At 48.8% G+C, this 22625-nt stretch overlaps 1 protein-coding gene across 1 annotated transcript in view; it reads right to left on the bottom strand.

Annotated features, from left to right (window-relative positions):
• Nucleotides 1-18046, bottom strand: part of LOC142498791 (putative methyltransferase DDB_G0268948) — a 44183-nt gene extending 26137 nt beyond the window's left edge. Inside the window, exons 1-4 of the mRNA XM_075607242.1 lie at nucleotides 17936-18046; nucleotides 15497-15657; nucleotides 14122-14335; nucleotides 12636-12736 (exon numbers count right to left, since the gene is read on the bottom strand). Coding sequence (XP_075463357.1) covers nucleotides 12636-12736; nucleotides 14122-14335; nucleotides 15497-15657; nucleotides 17936-18046 — 587 coding nt within the window. The remainder of the gene's footprint in view (nucleotides 1-12635; nucleotides 12737-14121; nucleotides 14336-15496; nucleotides 15658-17935) is intronic.
• Between the last annotated feature and the right edge of the window lie 4579 nt (nucleotides 18047-22625).

Genomic DNA, 22625 nt, shown 5'->3' with positions numbered 1-22625 from the left:
AGAATTCACGGCCCCCGTCCTTCTCTGCGGGGGCCTCTCTCAGCCCTAGATTGGATCCCCTCCTCGGTGTTTCCACGAGGGGGTCCACTGTGCTCTCCACCTCCATCCCCAAGTCAGGATGTTCAGGGGCAGCTGGTGGCGACATGGCAGAGGCAGTGGTCTCCCGAGAGTCCTTGGGGGCCACAGAAGCACACATGCCACGGGTGTTCGCATCACCCGCGGGAGGGCACTCACCAACCGCGGGAGGGCACTCACCATCCGCTGGAGGGCCCCCACCATCCGCGGGAGGGCCCTCACCAACCGTGGGAGGGAACTCACTAGCAAGGACCTCAAAGGGAGGGTCTATCCCAGCATTCACTCCCAATGAAGTGCCCGCCCAAAACTCCGCACTAAGAGGGTTCAGGTCAGACAACTCCCAGATGTAATCGGAAGTGCTCACCAAAACCCCCTCCAAACCCCCACCCACGGGGGTCAGCCCTAACCCAGCTCCTTCCTCTGGTGACGAAAACTGGGGTCTTTTATCCCTATATGCGTCACCCGAAGGCGGTACAGCCGGAAGGGGATCTTGGCTGGCTCCGAAGATAGGTGCGTTCGGCATGGCAAATTCACCGAAGCACAATTCTCCGGGGGACGCTCTCCAACCGAGAGGGGCGTTGGGAGGCTCCCCAACGTCCCCAGAGGCGCCGGGTACCTCCAGCTGCATTCCTTCCAGAAATTCGAGGGGGGGGTGCTGTACATTTGTGGGATCCGGCGTACACTGGTTAATCCCAACCAGTGGGTCGGACAGGACCACCTTGTGCGGAACTGATTTTACGTTCCGCTTCAGAGACTTCAGAGGGTAAACGTAATACGGTTCACCCTCCTCGACCTCCTCAATCACCCTCTAATTATTTTTAAAATTGCACTTCCTGGGGACTGATTTCCCAGGAGAGGGTGCCGCCGTCTCCCTAGCAGGAGCTTCCTCTCGCTCCCCTTCACCTTGTACGGTGCTTACAATGGGGTTAGGGATTATTGGGGGGGGACAGCGACAGAGGGTGACTGTTGTGGGGTGACTATTTCCTTCTCCCTCTGTTCTTTGGGGAGAGGTTCAGATGTCACTGTTTGAGATGGGGCAGTGACATCTTCTGTGGTCCCAGGGGGGACCTGGGCCCTCGAGATCTTTTCCTTCTCCCTCTGTTCTTTGGGGAGAGGTTCAGATGTCACTGTTTGAGATGGGACAGTGACATCTTCTGCGGTGCCAGGGGGGGCCTGGGCCCTCGAGGGCTTTTTCTTCTCCTTCTTTCTTTGGGGGAGAGGTGTAGACGTCACTGTCCGAGATGGGGCAGCGATATCTCCTGTGGTCCCAGCGGGGGCCTGGGTCCCCGAGTGCTCCGCTGCGGTGGGCGCAGCGGCACAGGGTGTTTCCTCCTGGGGGGAGACAGCAATAACAGAGGCTGGCTGCTCCAGGGCGACCCCCTCTCCTTCCCTCCACTCTCCAGGGAGAGGTGCAGAAGTCACTGTTCCGGATGGGACAGCGACATCTCCTGCGGTCTCAGGAGGGACCTGGTCCCTTGAGGGCCCCGCTGTGGTGGGCACAGCGGTACCGGGTGTCCTGGCAGAGGGAGGGGCGGGTACAGGAGTTGGGATGGGTCCTCTGTTCCCTTTGAGGCAACTCCTACGAGTGTGCCCTAGCTCCTTGCACAGATAACATCTAACCCCCTCCGTGCCATAAAACACAGTGTACAGCACCGACAAAGTTTATTGAAGCAAAAACCGCACGGCAGGATGCGTGGCGGCAGAGTGGAGTAGCGTTGCAAAGCGGCTCGTTCGCGTGACGTCGGTGACGTCACAGTTACGTGAGCGCCCGGCTTCCCCGGCTTCCCCGGCTTCCCCGACTCCCCTGAATGTTTGAAGTGAGGTAAGCGGGGGAGCGGGGAAGCAGAGGGGCACAGCAGGCGCAGCTAGGGGGTCGGGAAGGTATGTAAATTGCGCGCGGATTGGAGGGGGGGGGGGAACGGAGGGGACGCGGCTGGATGCGGCTGATGTGCTGACTTTCCTCAGCACCAGCCGGAGTAAATCCCGGTGAACCGGCGGCATTTGCTGCAATAAACTTTGTCGGTACTGTATGCTATGCCCTCGTAGGGCACCCTAAACGAACCCTCCACAGATTCAGTGCTCCCCGGCAGCAGCAGTTGTACCTGCCGCCTAAATGAGAGTACATGCCTCAGCGCCCTATCTCTGCAGCCCAAAGATAATTTAATTATGGGGGACTTAATGTCTCCCAGGGCTTGCAGGTGCGGCCGCATGAGGCTATCTGGGATGAAGGGGGGCACATTTGAAAGAATGACCTTTGTGCCTAACCCCTCCATGGGTTCTATAGGGATGTATTTCCCCCCTACACTGATGCCTTTCTGCACCAGGGTGTGTGTGGCAGCCAGCGTACGGAGGAAGAAAATGCCCCTCCCATACATCTTGCTGGCCGCCACCACAGCAGAGGGACCCACCACATCAGCCACAGCCCTCACATAGATCTCCATGTTCAGGCCAGGTGACATTGGGCACCTCACCCCAAACTTCCTGCTCAGACAGGGCGTGCCCCAGCATTGTTGTTGCCGGGGTCAACGCCTGCAACTGCCACCTGCGCCCATGTTGAAACTGTGGCCGCAGGGGTTATGCTGCTAACAGGAGCTGGGGGAGGCGTGGCCAGGGCACTGGAAGTACCAGGCCTAGGGCTGTGACTAAGAGTGTTGCTCCTAGGGGCCACAGTTTTTGGTGTTCGGTATCCAGGCGTGGCCCCCGTTGCCACACTTGTCCTATTCCCCTTTCCATGCATGATAACAAATAAGCCTCTAAGTCAGGGGAGGGTATTGCTTAGGGAGAGAGGTATTGAGAGGAACTGTCCCTTTAAGAATCAATTAAGATATCTCTCTGCAAGGAGAAAAAGCAGCTTTTAGAAACCTGCTGCAGTTTTAAATCTTTTCCCCTTATTAGTTACTCTCTCTCTGTTGTAATAAGCAAACACCACAATTTTACAAGTCTTTATAGAAAAGACACAGAGCTCTTAATAGCAAGTGAGAAAAGAGGAATCAGGCTTAAGAAAAAGGTGAAATTGGAAGTTAAACAATCAGTAAAACAATCCAGTAGTGAGGGAGGAGAAGAGGGGTGAGACTGCAGTTTTCCAGCCAGCCAAACTGCAGCTATGCTGGGTTAAAACACTGCAGCCCCTGGGTGAAAACAAAAAACGGTTTTCAAACCTGAAAATACACCCCAAACCCTCTATAAAACTCCCAGTATACTCACAGTATACTCCCCCACAGATCCACAGCAAAAAAAACAAATAAAGAAAGAATAAAGCTGATTCCTTACCAAATGCCTGGGAGCTCTGTACATACACTTCTGAGTGAAGCAGCCTATTTTGATCTGGTTTAATACTGATTGGCCGGCGAAACCGGCCAATTCAGTTGAACAGCAATTCTACTTGTTGCCAAGTAGAACAAAGAAAAACCAGTCAAACAAATATATAAGGGAACCAACAAGTGCACTGTAAAAAGTGCACTTAAAAAAGAAGGGTTAACTCAAAAGAACCCATGATGGGGGATACCGAGCAGAGCACCCCGCCTAACGCCCACTGGGAGGCAAACTCCGAAACCGTCCCAGCGGACTCGGCGTATGTGAACTCTGCCCGAATACGGGAGTGCACCAGCGCCCGGAATACTGCCACGATGTTCGTTGGGACCCCCCTCTCCAAACGCTGCTTCCTGGTCTTGTAAATGGATACCTTAGCCACTGCCAGGAGCAGGTTGACTAGGAGATCCCTAGGCTTATTGTCGCGGGACACTGGGCACCCAAAAATAAAATGATGAGGGGAAAAACCCAGCCAGAACTGCAGAAGAAGGCTCCTCAAGGTGGATAAGAGGGGCTGCAGTCTGGCGCAGCTCAGATAAATGTGGATTACGGACTCCCGCTCGCCACAGAAGGGACAGGCGGCGGGGGAGTCCGTGAAGTGTGCCAAATACTCTCCTGTGCTCAGTGCACCGTGGAGGACCCTCCAATTCAAATCTTCGGCGGGACGGGGAACCAAAGCTGAATAGAGCTCTCTCCACCGGGGTCTCTCGCCCTCATTCCCAAAAAATACCCGCCTCCAGATGGTATCTGGGCGGGTGACAAGGGCGAGGTAGTGCACTATATGGAGCACCAGAGAATACAGGACTTTCCTCGGCATGCCGCAAAAACATGCCGGGGACATATCCCCCAACCTGCTGAGGTTGGGGGAAAGAGGAGCCCGAGGGGGTTGTCGTGGTTTGGGTTCCACGCAAAGATCTGGAGAGCTAGGATTGAAAGGTTGACAAGGCTCTCCAGTCTGCAATATCCCCTCGATGAAGGTGCGTGAGTCGGGGTGGTTGGCATCTTTAATCTCCTGGATCAAACGACGAGGGACGCGGGCAGTAAGCAGACCCATACGGGGCGCGAGCTCCTCTGCTCATTCCCAGTCCCGCCGCTCATAGTCCAGGAGATCCCCGACTCTGGTCACCTGCGCCAGGATTAGCCGGCGGAAAATAGAGGGTGAATCCAACATCCGAGCCTCCACTGCCGGATTATACAGCAGGGGCTCAGCGAGGAAATCAACCCCCACCGCCTGTTCCTTCCTGGTCGCGGAGACCAGTTTCCAGGCCTTCAGTATGTCCCGGTAGTATGCCGGCAGCACCGAGAGGTTTCTACCTAAACCCTGATGAAAAAAAGTTGCCGGTCATACCTCATATTGCGCAGCTGGCGAAAGAAAAAGGTCGCCAGCTGGCACCACTGCGGAGACGGATCTGCGAATAGGTATCTCTGCAGGTACTGGAGGTGGAAAGTGTGTAACTGGGAGCGGACACACACCACTCCCTGTCCACCCTCCTCCAAAGGGAGACACGCAACTCCCGCAGAGACCCAATGCTACCCCATACAGAGAAACTCCATCAATCTCCTCTGGATCTTGTTGATAAATTCGGGGGGCAGACCCATGGCTATCAGCCGGTGCCAAAGCTGACTGGCCACCAGCTGATTAATCACCTGGGTCCTTCCCCTAAGGGAAAGCATTCTCGACAGATACACCCATGACCCCAGACGAGCAATGACCCGTTCTTCAAGATCACTGAAGTTTTCTGGGGCCGGGTCCTCCGCAGCAGACAGGTAGACTCCCAGATACTTGAGAGTATCGCTCTCCCACGAGCCATTCCGAAACGTGGGGGGCAAAGAGTCCACCTGTAAGGGACCCACCAATATGCCGGAGCACTTGGACCAGTCGATCCGAGCAGAAGAGGCCGCGGTGTAGACCTCTTGGCATGCTTGTGCCCGCTCTAGATCATCTAGGTCCTGGGCCACGAGAAGCACGTCATCGGCATAAGCCGACAGGACTACTCGCATGTCGGGCTCCCACAGCACCAGCCCGGTGAGCCTCCTCCTCAGTAGGCAGCGGAAGGGCTCAATGGCCAGCGCGTACAGTTGCCCAGACAGGGGGCACCCTTGACGTACTCCCCGACCAAACACAAAAGGTGCCATCAGGGACCAGTTGATCTTCACCAGACACTCTGCAGAGGCGTACAGCATCTGGAGAAAGCCCACAAATTGTGGGCCGAAGCCAAACGCACGCAGAGTCTGCATAAGGTAACGGTGATCCACTCTGTCAAATGCCTTCTCCTGATCTAGAGACAGGAAGGCGAGTGATAGACCAGTCCTCTGCGCGTAGTGCATCAGGTCCCGGACCAGAAAAATGTTGTCATGAATGCTCCGACCCGGGACAGTATAGGACTGGTTGGGGTGAATCACCTCTGCCAGCACGGACTTGAGCCTCAGCGAAAGCGCTTTGGCTACGATCTTATAGTCCGTGCTGAGCAGTGAGACCGGTCGCCAATTAGAGATCTGACGGAGATCCCCCTTCGGCAGCAAAGACAGTATTGCCCACCGACACGAAAGTGGCATCTCACCGATCTCAAGGGCTTCAGCTAGGACCTCGGTGAAATCAGGTCCCAGCATCTCCCAGAAAAACCGGAAGAACTCCACAGTCAGCCCGTCTAGCCCCGGCGCTTTTCCGCGGGACATGAGACTGAGGGCTTCAGAGAGCTCGGCCAGAGTCAAAGGTAACTCAAGCCGCTCCCTTCCATCCCCACCGACCGTGGGAAGCCCCTCCCATAAGACCCTGCATTTATCTGGCTGGATGGACTCCGGAGAGAAAAGATCTACATAGAATCTCCGGGTTCTGTCCCGGATGCTCTCCGGGTCAGTCAGAGGGGTACCGTCCTCTGCCAACAGGCATGTGATATGTCTACGGTTTCCCCTCTTTTTCTCCAGTGCGTAGAAGAGGCGCGACCCACGATCCATCTCTCGAAGGAAGTTGATGCGGGATCGCACATACGCCCCCCCGAGCTCTCCGATCTTCCAAGTCCCGGAGAGTGGACTTCCTCTCCACGTACATACTCTGCAGGTATTGGTCTCCTGCCACAGACAGCCGCTTCTCGAGATCGAGCACCTCCTCCCTGAGGGCCTCGATCTCAGCATCGCGCCACCCGCTGGCACCTTTTGTGTACTCCTGACACACGAGGTGCAGATGAACCTTGCCCACGTCCCACCACTGCTCTAACGTGGCAAAGTCTGACCTGCAACCTCTCCAGGCCATCCAAAAGTCTCGGACCGTCGTCGCAAACCCCTTGTCCTCCAACAACGTAATGTTGAAGTGCCAATATGCGGCCGAGGGTGCTGCAGGTAGCAGCGTCACCGTCACGGGAGGGCTCTCACCAACCATGGGGGGGGGCACTCATTAGCAAGGGCTTCATAGGGAGGGTCTTTCCCAGCGTTCACTCCCAACAAAGTGCCTGCCCAAAACTCTGCACCAAGAGGGTTCAGGTCAGACAACTCCCAGATGTAATCTGAAGTGCTCACCAAAACACCCTCCAAACCCTCATCCACGGGGGTCAGCCCTAACCCATCTCCTTCCTCTGGTGACGAAAACCGGGGCTTTTTATCCCTATGTGCGTCACCCGAAGGCGGTACAGCCGGAGGGGGATCTTGGCTGGCTCTGAAGATAGGTGCATTCAGCATGTCAAATTCACCGAAGCACAATTCTCCGGGGGACGCTCTCCAACCGAGAGGGGCGTTGGGAGGCTCCCCAACGTCCCCAGAGGCGCCGGGTACCTCCATCTGCATTCCTTCCAGAAATTCGAGTGGGGGGGGGCTGTACATTTGTGGGATCCGGCTTACACTGGTTAATCCCAACCAGTGGGCCGGACAGGACCACCTTGTGTGGAACTGATTTTTCTTTCCGCTTCCGAGACTTCAGAGGGTAAACGTAATATGGTTCACCCTCCTCAACCTCCTCAATCACCCTCTTATTGGTTTTAGATTTGCTCTTCCTGGGGAATGATTTCCCAGGAGAGGGTGCCGCTGTCTCCATAGCAGGAGTTTCCTCCCGCTCCCCTTCACCCTGTACGGTGCTTATAATGGGGTTAGGGGGTTCTTGGGGGGGGACAGCGACAGAGGGTGACTGTTGTGGGGTGACTTTGTTCTTTCCCCTCTTTTTTGGGAGGAGAGGTTCAGATGTCACTGTTTGAGTTGCGACAGTGACATCTTCTGTGGTCCCAGGGGGGATCTGGGCCCTCGAGATCTTTTCCTTCTCCCTCTGTTCTTTGGGGAGAGGTTCAGATGTCACTGTTTGAGATGGGGCAGTGACATCTTCTGCGGTCCCAGAGGGGGCCTGAGCCTTCGAGGGCTTTTCCCTCTCCCTCTTTCTTTGGGGGAGAGGTGTAGACGTCACTGTCCGAGATGGGGCAGCGACATCTCCTGTGGTCCCAGCGGGGGCCTGGGCACCCGAGGGTTCCGCTGCGGTGGGCGCAGCGGCACAGGGTGTTTGCTCCTGGGGGGAGACAGCGATAACAGAGGCTGGCCGCTCCAGGGCGACCCCCTCTCCTTCCGCTCTCCAGGAAGAGGTGCAGAAGTCACTGTTCCGGATGGGACAGCGACATCTCCTGCGGTCTCAGGAGGGACCTGGGCCCTTGAGTGCCCCGCTGTGGTGGGCACAGCGGTACCGGGTGTCCTGGCAGAGGGAGGGGCGGGTACAGGAGTTGGGATGGGTCCTCTGTTCCCTTTGAGGCAACTCCTACGAGTGTGCCCCAGCTCCTTGCACAGATAACATCTAACCCCCTCCGTGCCATAAAACACAGTGTATGCTATGCCCTCGTAGGGCACCCTAAACAAACCCTCCACAGATTCAGTGCTCCCCGGCAGCAGCAGTTGTACCTGCCGCCTAAATGAGAGTACATGCCTCAGCGCCCTATCTCTGCAGCCCAAAGATAATTTAATTATGGGGGACTTAATGTCTCCCAGGGCTTGCAGGTGCGGCCGCATGAGGCTATCTGGGATGAAGGGGGGCACATTTGAAAGAATGACCTTTGTGCCTAACCCCTCCATGGGTTCTATAGGGATGTATTTCCCCCCTACACTGATGCCTTTCTGCACCAGGGTGTGTGTGGCAGCCAGCGTACGGAGGAAGAAAATGCCCCTCCCATACATCTTGCTGGCCGCCACCACAGCAGAGGGACCCACCACATCAGCCACAGCCCTCACATAGATCTCCATGTTCAGGCCAGGTGACATTGGGCACCTCACCCCAAGCTTCCTGCTCAGACAGGGCATGGCCCCAGCATTGTTGTTGTCGGGGTCAACACCTGCAACCGCCACCTGCACCCATGTTGAAACTGTGGCCGCAGGGGTTATGCTGCTAACAGGAGCTGGGGGAGGCGTGGCCAGGGCACTGGAAGTACCAGGCCTAGGGCTGTGACTAAGAGTGTTGCTCCTAGGGGCCACAGTTTTTGGTGTTCGGTATCCAGGCATGGCCCCCTTTGCTGCACTTGTCCTATTCCCCTTTCCAGGCATGATAACAAATAAGCCTCTAAGTCAGGGGAGGGTATTGCTTAGGGAGAGAGGTATTGAGAGGAACTGTCCCTTTAAGAATCAATTAAGATATCTCTATGCAAGGAGAAAAAGCAGCTTTTAGAAACCTGCTGCAGTTTTAAATCTTTTCCCCTTATTAGTTACTCTCTCTCTGTTGTAATAAGCAAACACCACAATTTTACAAGTCTTTATAGAAAAGACACAGAGCTCTTAATAGCAAGTGAGAAAGAGGAATCAGGCTTAAGAAAAAGGTGAAATTGGAAGTTAAACAATCAGTAAAACAATCCAGTAGTGAGGGAGGAGAAGAGGGGTGAGACTGCAGTTTTCCAGCCAGCCAAACTGCAGCTATGCTGGGTTAAAACACTGCAGCCCCTGGGTGAAAACAAAAAACGGTTTTCAAACCTGAAAATACACCCCAACCCCTCTATAAAACTCCCAGTATACTCACAGTATACTCCCCCACAGATCCACACCAAAAAAAAACAAATAAAGAAAGAATAAAGCTGATTCCTTACCAAATGCCTGGGAGCTCTGTACATACACTTCTGAGTGAAGCAGCAGCAGGTGATAGTGCTGAGGTGAGGGAAGCAGCAGCAGGTGATAGTGCTGAGGTGAGGGAAGCAGAAAATCAGTGTGTGTTTTAAATGTTCAATTGAGCAACCTAATTTCTCCATTTTTACATGGTGTGGCGATTTTCACTTCTCATTTGCCACACCTGTGGCTACATTGAAAAATAGGTTGCCCACCTCTGCTCTAACCTATTGGGGCCTTACCCCTATCCAACATCCCAGGGATCCCAGACTCTATCAAACTTCCTTGTGGTGTGATTAAAAAAATTAGGTGAGTCTTTCCATCAATTGTACATTTTTAACCCTTCTAATAACCTCTCTTCAGGAGGGCGGCAGTACCTTTTTCCTCCGGTAGTTTTGGGAGGTTACAATCTCTAAGGTAGGCCTCAATCTGTGTCAGGTCCGGGACTTTAGCATTCGGAGTTGAATTGATGAGATCATGGAGATCCGTATAAAATGTAGCAAACTCCTCTGCCATCTTTAACAGGTTATAAGTCACTTCTCACCCTTTTAACCTAATAGCAGGGACTTATGCTCTCAACCTGATCCCTCTAAATTTATTAGCCAATAAACTGTCTGCCTTATCTCCCTTATCATAATACGTTTGTTTGGTCCGCTTAAGGGCTTTCTCTACATCCTCTAATGGCACCCTCTTAAGATCCTCCCTTGCCTTGGTCAGGATTTTATAAATCTTTCTCGATGGATTTTTTTTATGTGATTGTTCTAATTTTACAATCTTTTCTGTAATTTTTTTTTTTCTATTTTTGTTCTTTGTGTGATGCTATTGAGATGAGCTTTCCTCTGATCGTGGCCTTATGTGCCTCCCATAGTGTTGATGTTGATTCTACAGAGCCATTGTTCATATGGAAATAATTTTTGAGGGAGTCTCCAATTTGTGCGCTAATCTCTGGGTAATTTAGTAATGAGTCGTACATCCTCCAATGGAATGATTGAGTCCTAGCAAAAGGGGGATCGAACAGAATTGCCACCAGGGCGTGGCCTGAACACATGGTAGGCCCTATATCTGAGTGGATCAATACCTCCAGGAGACCCGAGGGATACAAATATATTGTCAATTCTGGAGTAGGAAACATGTGGGGGTGAATAAAAGGAGTAATTCCTCTGTCCTTTATGTGAACTACACCAAGCATCCCATAAACCGTATTCTTTAAGTAGCAGTCTAAATGTCTTGGCTAAATTGTATGTCATAGCAGAGGGTGCTTGATCTGAGTGGGAGGACTTATCCACATCCGGGTCTGGTACCATATTAATATCACCTCCCAATATCAGCCGTTGCTCTTGGCTAGCTTCCATGGATTCCAGTGATTCCCTTAAAAAATCAATTTGTCCCTCGTTGGGTGCGTACACTGGCGACACACTTTATTCGAGCTCGGCTAGTCCCACGAATTCGGGTATACCCGGGTGTATTGAGGTTTGTGACTGTTTTCTGCCCGAGTGCATTGAGTTATTTTCCGGCAGGGATTGAAGCATTTTATTCCCGCTGGCTGCAATACTGCACAGTACATATATATATACTGCATTACAATTCATGAATTTATGCCATCTGGTAGACACGCGAAGCATTGCAGCCTATTAAATCCTAATCATTATCATTTAACAGATCAGCCGCCCATCAGCCAGGCATGAACCCAGGCTGGGAAGGCAAATGCAACGAGGCTTGTCAGAGGTGAGGAGCGGCGCATTCCAGGTATCTGCCAGGTACATACCGGGTATTTGCTCGAATAAAGTGTGTCGGTGCAGTATATATACACTAACGTGATATGTTGGCTTGAAAGAAGCCTGTGAACCACTAGGAACCTCCCCCCTTGATCTCTCTTAACCTCCAATACCTGGAACGGAATGTCCCATTTAATCAGTATCGCAAGCCCTCTTTATTTGCTACTAAAAGAAGAGTAGAATGCTATAAGGTATGTCCCGCTGAAAGTGTTTATGGGTTCCTGAGTATCAAAATGCGTCTTTTGCAAGAGAACAATACCTGCTTTCAAGTTCCTGAATTCTTTTAGGGCCAGTCTACGTTTACCATTGCTGTTACGACCTTTAACATTCAGGGATACTAACTTCAGTGGAACTTGGCTAGTCATTTCCGATATCGTATCTCTCTCTCTCATGTGAAAGTTGTGAACTAAAGACTTTAATGGCTGTAGGAAACAAATGGGGATAAAAAATGTATCCCCCTCAGGTCCCGCAGCTTGCCTCTCTCCTTCTTTATTTACCTTTATGAGTGCGCACTCCCTCGCCTTCAGCTCAGCGGCGCCATCTGTGTTTTTTTCTTTTCAGCCACTGCTGACTGCCGCGGCTGAAGCGGGTGAGATCGGGTGTTCCCGGCTTCAGGGTTCTCTTGTTAGCCATCCCCACTGGTTCCCCCGGCCTCTGCAGTGTCCCGCGGAACAGATCAGTGCGCGATCAGGGGTTATACTTAATATTTTGGCGGAGTGCACAGAGCTTTTATAGCTTGCGTGCATCCACGTAACGTCACGCGCGTGCCCCACCCCCCCAACCTCTGCTTTAACTAGTGCTTTGTAGATCTAAAAAGAAATTTGACATGTCTCATTACAACCACCATGCTTGTTAGTAGCCTCAGGCAGAACCAAGTCGACCCCAACTGTGCACAGTTATTTGAAGATATTTGTAGAAGGAATGACAGCGAAGCCGTAATTCTTGTTGTATAATTGACATCTCAGTCACTCGTTACTTTTCAGTAAAATCATAATTTATTTCTATTCTTGAGGATAGTGCAGACAACAAAAGCAACGTTTTGGGCTAAACCCCAAGCCATTTCGATGTAGGCTGTTTCAGTTATGCCTGAGAAAGGGCTCATTGTATCTCAAAACGTTGCTTTTGCACTCTGCCCATTCCTCACATTTAAAAAAAAAATTAGGATTTAACTAAAAAGTTTCGCGATTTGAAGTCTCAATTATACAACAGGATTAGCTACTCAGCATCTTGTTTTAGGTCCTAGATACGGTAAATGTTGTTGGGTGGAGGTATTCGACTGATGCTAAAGAACAGCATAGCACATGAAATATCTAAGAGTGGAAATGTCACTTTGTCTATTAACCTTACGCTGAAGGTTGGCTGTGCGGCAACATACTCTTCCTGGGTCTTGACACACAGTATGTGAAACTGTTACCATGTTCTTACCTCTGCTTGTCTGTTAATGGTACTGCCTTGAATATCCCTTTGTACTGGCATAGCATATGTTCAGTTGTTTTATCAACATACTTGAAAAGGATGTCCCAGACCTGCAAAAGTTGGAATGGCCAGTTCAGTCACCAGTAAGATACTCCAAAACTCAGTGTGCATAGAAAAGCAAACTTGATCATGACAGTCAGTATGAGTGCTGCTCGATAGTGCTATAAGGCAGGGGTGCGCAAACTTTTCCCCCTGCACGCTCTCGCGCCCCCCACTTTTTTGGCTCCGGCGTCAAATGACGCCATGTGATCCCACGGCATCATTTGACGCCACGTTGCTGGAAGCCAAGGTAAGGGAATTTACAGAGGCTTCACACGGTCCCCCGGCATTTCATTTAAATACCTTCGGGGAGAGAGCTGGACCTCTGTAGCCGCCACGCCCCCCCACCCCCCTGGAAAATCTCCCAGTTTGCGCACCCCTGCTATATGGTATTGAAATTATGAATTAATGCAACTGCTACAATACTTGTGGGAATGACGGGTACTATTATGGGTGATAACCCTTTTGAAGATAATGAGAATTAAGGTTTCGATAGCATGCTAAGTCTGATTTTTTGCACATGCTGATTCTTATTCTACTGGCAAAGATTGAATGATTATTTTTCATGAACAGAAAGCTGAAGGAGATCATTAATTCACAAGGTGTGCGTGCTATGAACATGATACATTATGATTCAATTGGCCTGAAGAAGAATTGTAGGCACTTTATTTTAATTAATGTTTCTGTAGGAGACTAGTGCAGAGGTATGACAGGGGAGACATATATTTGGGAAATAAACATTGGCTTTTATTTAGCTCATATCTTCAAACAATACAGCTTTAAGGCAGCATACAAATAAACAAACAGCCTATCCATTTGTGAGGGCTAACCCACTCTCCCAGTCCCCATCTGCAGGGCAGGGAGGCTAGGCCTCTTACCAGCCTCTGACCCAAAGACAAAGAGGTACCTGTTATCAGGGCCTCTTTCCCTCAGTGCGGGTCCGGGTTGGTGCCCGTGGTGGACACACTCTAGAGAGTTCCAGTGACCACTGTGTTCTGGAATAGATGTGCTACTTCCCTGGAATCCCTCTCTGTTAGCAAATACCTTCCATGTGCTAGAGCCATCCCCTGCAGTTCAAGCAGGAGGCTTTTCTACCTGTCTGATGAGCCAGGTGGAGCTGGTTAATTGTCTGCAGCCACAATTAACCAGCTCCCTGTTGTTCTCATCAGACCAACACAGGCTTTCTATTGAAGCACTTTTAGGGTTCAAGGCCCGGTCAGTTTCCAACCTTAATTTAAAGTGTCAAAATACCTGAAGAGACCAGAGAGATTTACAAGCTCATGTATGAAATACAGCGTTGACGAGATTAATTTTGATTCATTAGAAGGTACTGTATTACAAGAAGTGAGGCCCCCTGCAGAAGCAGGAGCCCATGATCATTAGAAGCACCTCATACCTCCTTAACGAGCGCTGTCAGTGTCTCTGAGAATTCTTCGTATTCTATATTGCCGGCTGGGTAGAAAGCATGCACAGCCAGGCAGCCATTGGGCTTCAGAACCCGAACTGCTTCCTGCAGAAACTTATCTATAGTGAACCAGTGAGCAGCAAGACCTGCATTCACAAGGTCCACGGAGGCATCTTCCAGTGGTAGCTGCTCAGCTGGGGCCAACCTATAGATAGAAGAGAGGGGCAACCAGTAAAGTAAGAAAAAACAAAAAGCCCCTGTGCTACATCCAATATGACAAATTATATAGTTAAATACTTTTTAACATTAACTTTTTCATAAGTGAGGGTCATTGAGTTAAATTCTTTGGCCAAAGTATTATAAGCTTGCAAACCACGCAACGGTATCCCCTCTTTTGCAAGTCCTAACATTACCTGCACAAGCTCTCCTAACCTCTCCAATGGAGGGAGAACTGTCTTAATAGACTGGTCATTCACAGATGCATAACAACACCTGGCATTTAAAATTGAGATGAGTGAGCTTAAAACCAGGGAGGAGGGCTCTCAAAGCTGCAAACAATTGTTTACCGATTTAAGTTTACAAACCAGTAAAGTAAATAATGGAACTGTGAGTAAGGCCTTGTTATTTGTGTCACGGTCTAGGTTGTTTGGTCATGACCAAACCACTGCTGGGGCTCCACCGCCACAACAACTCACCACCAGGACACATCGCCACTTCACATGTCGCCGCTACGATCCCAATCTCCGCTCTGATGCGGCTGCCACTCAGATGTCCCGTACCATCTCAGATGTCTGCTCCAATCCTTGCTCAGATGTCCACTCCGATCCCTGCTCAGATGTCCACTCCGATCCCTGCTCAGATGTCCACTCTGATCCCTCATCAGATGCCCACTCCGATCCCTGCTCAGATGTCCACTCCAATCCCTGCTCAGATGTCCACTCCGATCCCTACTCAGATGTCCACTCCGATCCCTGCTCAGATGTCCACTCTGATCCCTGCTCAAATGCCCACTCCGATCCCTGCTCAGATGCCCACTCCGATCCCTGCTCAGATGTCCACTCCGATCCCTGCTCAGATGTCCTGCGCAGCCGCTGCGCGCCGGACATTTAAAGTTGGAGCGGCGGCTGTGCAGGACAACTGAGCGGGGATGTGAGCAGCAGCCGCATCGAAGCGGGTATCAGAGTGGGGATCGGGATTAAAGCAACGGGCGACAAGTCATGTGGCGAGGTGTCCTGGCGGTCAGTTGTTCTGTAGCAGAGCACCCACTGTGGTTTGGCCCCGACCGAACATCCCATTCTGTTTGAGTTATGATTAGTGCATTGAGGTTCACAGACACAGCTGTTTTAAATGGTCGTATAAGACTCACTGGTAAAACACATTCTTCTCTGAAGTAGATATTTTGGCCTCGTTTATCTGAGATTCACTGATGTCTGTTGCCAGCACCTTCTGGAAAAGAGGAGCTAGGGACCGAGTGTATCTCCCAGTCCCACAACCAACATCCAATGCCAACTTGAAGGATTTACATTTCTGGAGAGGAGACAGCAGACACAAGATTTAAAGAGTATGGGCAATATTCAATAAGCTTCAACACTGCATGAAATTTGAGTTAATAAGATTTATTTATTATTACCTTAATTAGTAGATTATTGCATTAAAATAACCTGGGAATACATGTTTTGTTTTACCAATGTAATATTGTGAGGTAAGTCTAACATGAGCATTCAAATTAGTTATTACTATTACTATTACAGTATTACTATTATTACTACTATTAATATTAGCGGCTCAGTGAGTTAAAACACTGATTTTGGCACTGAGATTTAAGCAGGGAACCTGGTTCAATACCCAGGGTCGGCTCCTTGTGACCTTGGGCAAGTCACTTTATCTCCCTGTGCCTCAGGCACAAAAAACATAGATTGTAAGCTCCACGGGGCAGGTACCTGTGTCTGCAAAAATGTTTCTGTAAAGCGCTAAATAAAACTAGCAGCGCTATACAAGAAAAAACAGCAACTACCACAAAATTAAATATGTATATGTGTTTATATGAGCTACATGTAGCCATTTGCTTATTCAAATAGCGGAAAATATTAGCACAAATTTTAGAATGCTCATTACAGTCCTATAAAAAAAATCACAAGAACTCATTTCTCTAGCATGTGTTACAACTTTAACCTATACACCAACAAACCATTAAAAATGTGCCCGCACTATATACTCATCCTAAGGCTTTTGCATTACTCCCCTGCCGTTGAGAAAGTGCTATCTCCTTCTGTGTGTGTCTCTCTCTCTGTCTCTCTCGCTGTGTCTCCTTTGCTTCTCTTTTTCTCTTTCTCTGTCTGTCTCCCTCTATCTCCTTCTCACCATTTTCAAGACTATTTCTTTTTATGATTTTGTATTTTTCTGCAGATGCACAGCTTTAAACCTCTTATCGTATTTTTAGTTCATTTGTAATTAGCACTTATTTCAAATGTGTTATATTGTGAACTTGTGAGAATTGTAAAATATTTTTTGCTATATACTGTATATACAGTAGATAACAATGCATGTATAGGTACTCCTGTGCAGCATATTAAGTTTATTAAACCAATGTATCGGGAACAGAAATGTTGATGTAATAAAGTTGATTTTCAGTACAGGGGTGACTATAGATGCTTTGTTATCCCATATTCTTTCCAGCACCATAGCCAGATTTTGAATGGGAGCACCCTACCTGCACATATATATTTAGAATGTCTTAATAAATTAACAAATGATCTATGTTCCCTCTTTATGAAGGAACCAGTTCTTCTACTGTATCACTTTGTCCCCTTAGTGTGTCTTCATCCCCGGGTTTGAGAACCAACATGTGCTGGGCAGGTCTTACTTGGGCACATGTTGCAGCACTCGAGGACATTTGGGGCCTGTTGGATTATTGCACATAGCTGATCTGAATTGTTGGCTTGTTGCTTTGTGAGCTGCTGTAAAATAGTAGCAATTTTGAAGCAGTTAGAATTATATTGCTATTAAAGTCTACTCTTTTCCCTTTGCAAGCCGTAGGAGGTTAGTTTGTTTGGTTGCAGCTTTATGAGCTCAGACATTTAGCTAGATAGCCAACTATGTACTCTTGCACGCAAGTCGACTTCCTCATTTAGGTTTGGTGAATGTGTTGGCGCGATTGAATCTTTGTGATTGACCTTGATCATTGGGATGCTGCTGCTGCTGCTGCTGCTGCTTACACTACTCAATCTGCAGCAATGTTGTGGGTGGAGCTGTAGGTTCCACACACCCTACCTTTAAGTTAAGAATTATATATTGCTTTTCCTCTCCTGCAGACTGGAGCAGTGCAATGTCCTGAGGCTGCTGGATACACAGTGGTGACTTTGGCCCCCATGCCGGCGATCCTAATGTGTAGAGTCTGCCCTGTGGGGCCTGTAAGGGCCTCCCTTTCACCGGCCAACACTCCTCCACGAGCCGACCTTCCCCCCCAGGCCTGTACCTCCTCACCCCCAGCCCATACCTCCTCCCCCCCCTAGCCCATACAACCTCCTCTCCCCCATACCTCCTCCTCTCCTTACCCCAGGCTCAAACTTTAAACGTTGTCCCCAGGCCCATATCTTCTTCGCTCCTTCCCCCTTACAGACCCATACCTCCCCCCTCTTAGACCCATACCACCTTCAACCCTCCAGTACCCATCCCCACTTAGGCCCATCCATACCGCCGTCCTTCCCCCTGCCTCTCTTGAGTGCATTTTATAATGTGATATATGGGAAACACACACATTTAAGGACAACGCATAGAATATCACACAGTCAAAATCTGAACATACCTTCTCTTCCATGTATGATAAAATCAGGTCTACAACTTCTGAGGAGATTGGGACCATGTATTTCTGATACACCAATGAGAATTGGTTCTTTTGAAACAGCTCAACAGCCATCTGAATGTGGTTTCAAAGATTGATAGAGGGAGTGTAATTAATATATTTTATCTTCATTTACTGTAACTGCCCCACAATCACAGAAAAATAGGTCAATCTTCTCTGGCTGTGCAGTTAAAAATGACATAAGTGTCAGAGAGTATAATAAGTAACAGTGGAGCTCTCAAATATGTTGTATCATTTGAATATCCTTGTATCCTTGTGGGTAAACGCAGGTGTAGTAATGATAAAATAAAAAAACACTAACTTCTTAAATAGGGAATGTGATCACAGAGAATATTTTGCAAAGTTTTCAGAAAATAGTTATACAATGTCTGTATACAGTATAACTAATTGTATTGTATGTCTTTATTTATATAGTGCCAATAATGTACATAGCGCTTCACAGTAGTAATACACGTGACAATCATATAAATAACAAATACAGATAACGGGTCATGGGAATAAGTGCTTCAGACATGAACGTAACATTTAGGAAGAGGAGTCCCTGCTCCGAGGAGCTTACAATCTAATTGGTATGTAGGAGGAACGTACAGAGACAATAGGAGGGCATTTTGGCAAGTGCTTTTGAAGGGGGCCAAGCTTTAAGTATCATGTGTCTAGTAATATCCACGGTGCTACTCATATGCTTCTTTAAGCAAGTGTGTCTTAAGGTGGGTCTTAAAGGTGGATAGAGAGGGTGCTAGTCGGGTTTTGAGGGGAAGGGCATTCCAGAGGTGTGGGGCAGTCAGTGAGAATAGTTTAAGACAGGAGAGGGCTTTAGATACAAAGGGGGTAGAGAGAAGACATCCTTGAGCAGAACGCAAAAGTCGGGATGGTGCATAGCGAGACATTAGGGCTGAGATGTAAGGAGGGGCAGAAGAGTGTAAAGCTTTAAAAGTGAGGAGGAGAATTGAGTGCGAGATGCGGGATTTGACAGAAAGCCAGGAGAGGGATTTCAGCAGGGGAGACCCTGAGACAGATTTAGGAAAGAGTAGAGTGATTCTGGCAGCAGCGTTTAGGATAAATTGTAGGGGAGACAGGTGAGAGGCAGGAAGGCCGGACAGCAGGAGGTTACAGTAATCGAGACGGGAGAGAATGAGGGCCTGAGTCAGTGTTTTAGCAGTCGAGCAACAGAGGAAAGGGCGTATCTGTAATATTGTGGAGGAAAAAGCGACAGGTTTTAGAGACATTTTGAATGTGAGAGGAGAATGTGAGAGGAGTCGAGTGTGACCCCTAGGCAGAGTGCTTGGGCTAATTGGTGAATGATGGTACTTCCAACAATAATGTGGAAGGAGGTAGTAGAGCCAGGTTTGGGAGGAAGTATGAGGAGCTCTGTTTTTGTCATGTTTAAGTCAGCGGAGGGCCATCCAGGATGATATAGCAGAGAGACATTCAGAAACTTTGGTCTGTACAGCTGGTGTAAGGTCAGGGTTTGAAAAGTAAATTTGTGTGTCGTCAGCATAGAGGTGATATTTAAACCCAAGAGATGTGATTTGGTCACCTAGAGAAAGTGTGTACAGGGAAAAGAGAAGAGGTCACAGGACAGAGCCCTTGGGTACCCCACAGACCCCACAGAGAGATCGATAGAGGAGGAGGAGGCGTTAGCAGAAGAGACACTGAACGTACGATGAGAGAGTTAAGAGGAGATCCAGGATAGAGCTTTGTTACGAATACCAAGAGTATGGAGAATGTGGAGGAGAAGAGGGTGGTCCATGGTGTCAAATGCTGCAGAGAGGCCAAGTAATATGAGCAGAGTGTAATGACCTCTGTCTTTGGCAGCATGGAGGTCATTAGTTATTTTAGTGAGGGCTGTTTCCGTCGAGTGAGCCGTGCGGAAGCCAGATTGTAGAGGGTCTATGAGAGAATAGGAGTTGAGAAAGTGGAGCAAGCGAGAGAATACATGACGTTCAAAGAGTTTAGGGGCAAAAGGCAGGAGGGAGACAGGTCGATAGTTGGAAAGACAGGTAGGGTCAAGCTTGTTGTTTTTGAGTAATGGTATAACGGTTGCATGCTTGAAGGAGGAGGGAAATGTACCAGAGTAGAGGGAGGTGTTAAATATCTGTGTGAGCGTAGGGGTTATAGTAGGAACAAGATGTTTTAGGAGATGGGAGGGAATGGTTTCAAGAAAGATGTTAAGGAGATGGGAGGGAATGGGGTCAAGAGGGCAAGTGGTAGAGGGAGAAGAGGAGATCAGTAGTGGCACGTCCTCCTCTGTGACAGCGGAAAAAGAGTCAAGGAAGAAGGGTTGTGGTACCTTGTACTTCCATTACACTTCTCTGGAATACAACTGAACTGTGTGCTGTCTCTTACTACTGGATTTCAATCTGGTAAATATATATTTATATAATATATACTGTACAGTATATATATATATTTTAAAATCCCCATCACTGATATATGTTTGTTGTTAGTTTAGTTGTTGTTGTAGCCAGCTGGGATTGATTCAAAAAAAGAAGTGCTCCCCGTGATAAAGTGAACAGTAATATTAATATCTAGTGTTAATGATCAGAATAAACTAATATAAAAGTATATACCGGTATATAACATTTTGATTTTAATCTACTGTTCCAGGCACATAGAAAGGGGCCATCATCTCAGCTCTCTCTTACTCGTTCTCTCAGTCACAAATGAGAAGAATATGTATGTAGGTAACTTGATTGACTGTACCAGTTAACTAGCTCCAGATGGCTTTTACAAGTTACATGTTAATAGTGTTTACTTCACAACACGCCCTAATCTGTTGTTTTATAATATTATATAAAATATATACTGTAGTACCACGGCCCACTATCTAACCTGTCTCTACCCTCTTTACCAGTGTACACCCGTTGTAATGCAGCAAATTGATATATCAGTTAACCAGTTGCAGTTGGGTTAACTACGACTACAAATACAACCTTCCTTACTTTTCCTGTTGGATACTTGCTACTATAGAAGAGATCAGAGACGCAGTCTCTGGTCCTACTCTCTTAGAATATATAATAGTTACTGTAACACTACCAGTCAGTCAAACAGTTTGAGTTGCGTTGAAGTTAATACCCTTATCCATTGGCTTAAATAATAAATATAATGTATATACGGTGTGTGTGTGTGTGTGTGTGTGTGTATATATTGTGACAGAAACCAGGGGATGGTAATAAATTCCGTATATAGGGCTCCCAGGATACTAGACAGTTTCTATCCTGTTTGGCCTGGGAGTGCAGCCTTATAATACATACACTCCATCCCACAGTTTGGCAAGCGCTGGAACTGAGGGATGAGAGATCCAGACCAGAGTTTGTCTGCTGCCTGATTTCTGTCACCTGTCATGCTAATTAGGAATCAGGTATGAAAGACTGATTTCCTGTTTGCTCTGGTCTCCCCACCAGAGCCAGGAGGCTGGAAGGCTGCTGAACTACAGAGGGGAGAAGCCTCTTCCCCAAACAGGTTCAATCTTTCTGTTCATTTGTGTAAGACTGCAAAAGTACCGTGTTTTGATGTTGGAAGTGGAAAAGCCACTTCCAACCCTGAGTCAGGGATATCTAAGTTAAGTTATCGCTCAGGTGAGCAGCTTTTGTTTTGATCTGTTTTCTGTTGTATGCACTGTGGCAGTCTCAGTGCCTGGGACTGAATAAACCAGGCATAGCCTGTTTAAAGGAACAGTACGTGACGCCTCATCATTTAACCTACCCTAAAAGACCGTGTTCTAAACAGTCCCGGACAAACGACGGAGCCACGGAGTAAGCCGTTTGTCACATATGGTGGAGAATGCGGGCAGAGCACTAGGGGGTCTGCGGGTTGAAGAATTTTGAAAAAAAAAAAAAAAAAAAAATTTTTTTCATCCTCTGCAAACAAGATGGAAGACGTGGTGGGTGCGCTGGTACGCAATGTTGCTGCCCAGAAAGACGCGAATGAAACCCAGCAACAGCTGTTAATAGCCCAGCAAGAAACTAATGCAAACCAGCAGCAGACGAATGCAGCCCAGCAACAGCTGCTAATAGCCCAGCAAGAGATTAATGCCAACCAGCAACAGGCGAATGCAAACCAGCAACAGACGAATGAAGCCCTGCAAAACGCGAATGCAAACCAGCAAGAGACCAACCGCTTGCTGAGAGAGGAGCAACAGCGGTTCGCTCAGGGCTTACAGCAGGAACTCGAGATCCTGAGGGGGACTATCAGTAACCTTCCACTGGCAGCGGCAGCCCCAGTACCGAAAATGACCAGGGCAAGCCACTACCTTCAGAAGATGGGACCCTCGGATGATGTGGAAGCCTATCTTCTCACGTTTGAACGCACGGCACAGAGAGAGGGATGGCCAGAATCTGAGTGGGCTGGTCTAATCGCACCCTTCCTAAGCGGCGAACCCCAGAAGGCTTACTTTGATCTAGAGCCAGCCGAAGCTAACGTCTATGCAAAATTGAAGTTCGAGATCCTCGCCCGCCTCGGCGTAACCACGGCTGTTCGAGCCCAAAGGTTTCACGCATGGTCCTTCACGATGGATAAAGCCACCCGAAGCCAGATGTATGACCTCATCCACCTCGCCCGGAAGTGGCTACAACCCGAGATCAACTCAGCCAGCCACATCGTGGAACGGTTGGTCATGGACCAGTTCTTGAGG

The sequence above is a fragment of the Ascaphus truei genome, chromosome 7, assembly GCF_040206685.1.
Source record: "Ascaphus truei isolate aAscTru1 chromosome 7, aAscTru1.hap1, whole genome shotgun sequence".
NCBI lineage: Eukaryota > Metazoa > Chordata > Amphibia > Anura > Ascaphidae > Ascaphus > Ascaphus truei.
The sequence above is the reverse complement of the archived record's forward strand: the minus strand, read 5'-3'. Positions and strand labels throughout refer to the sequence as shown.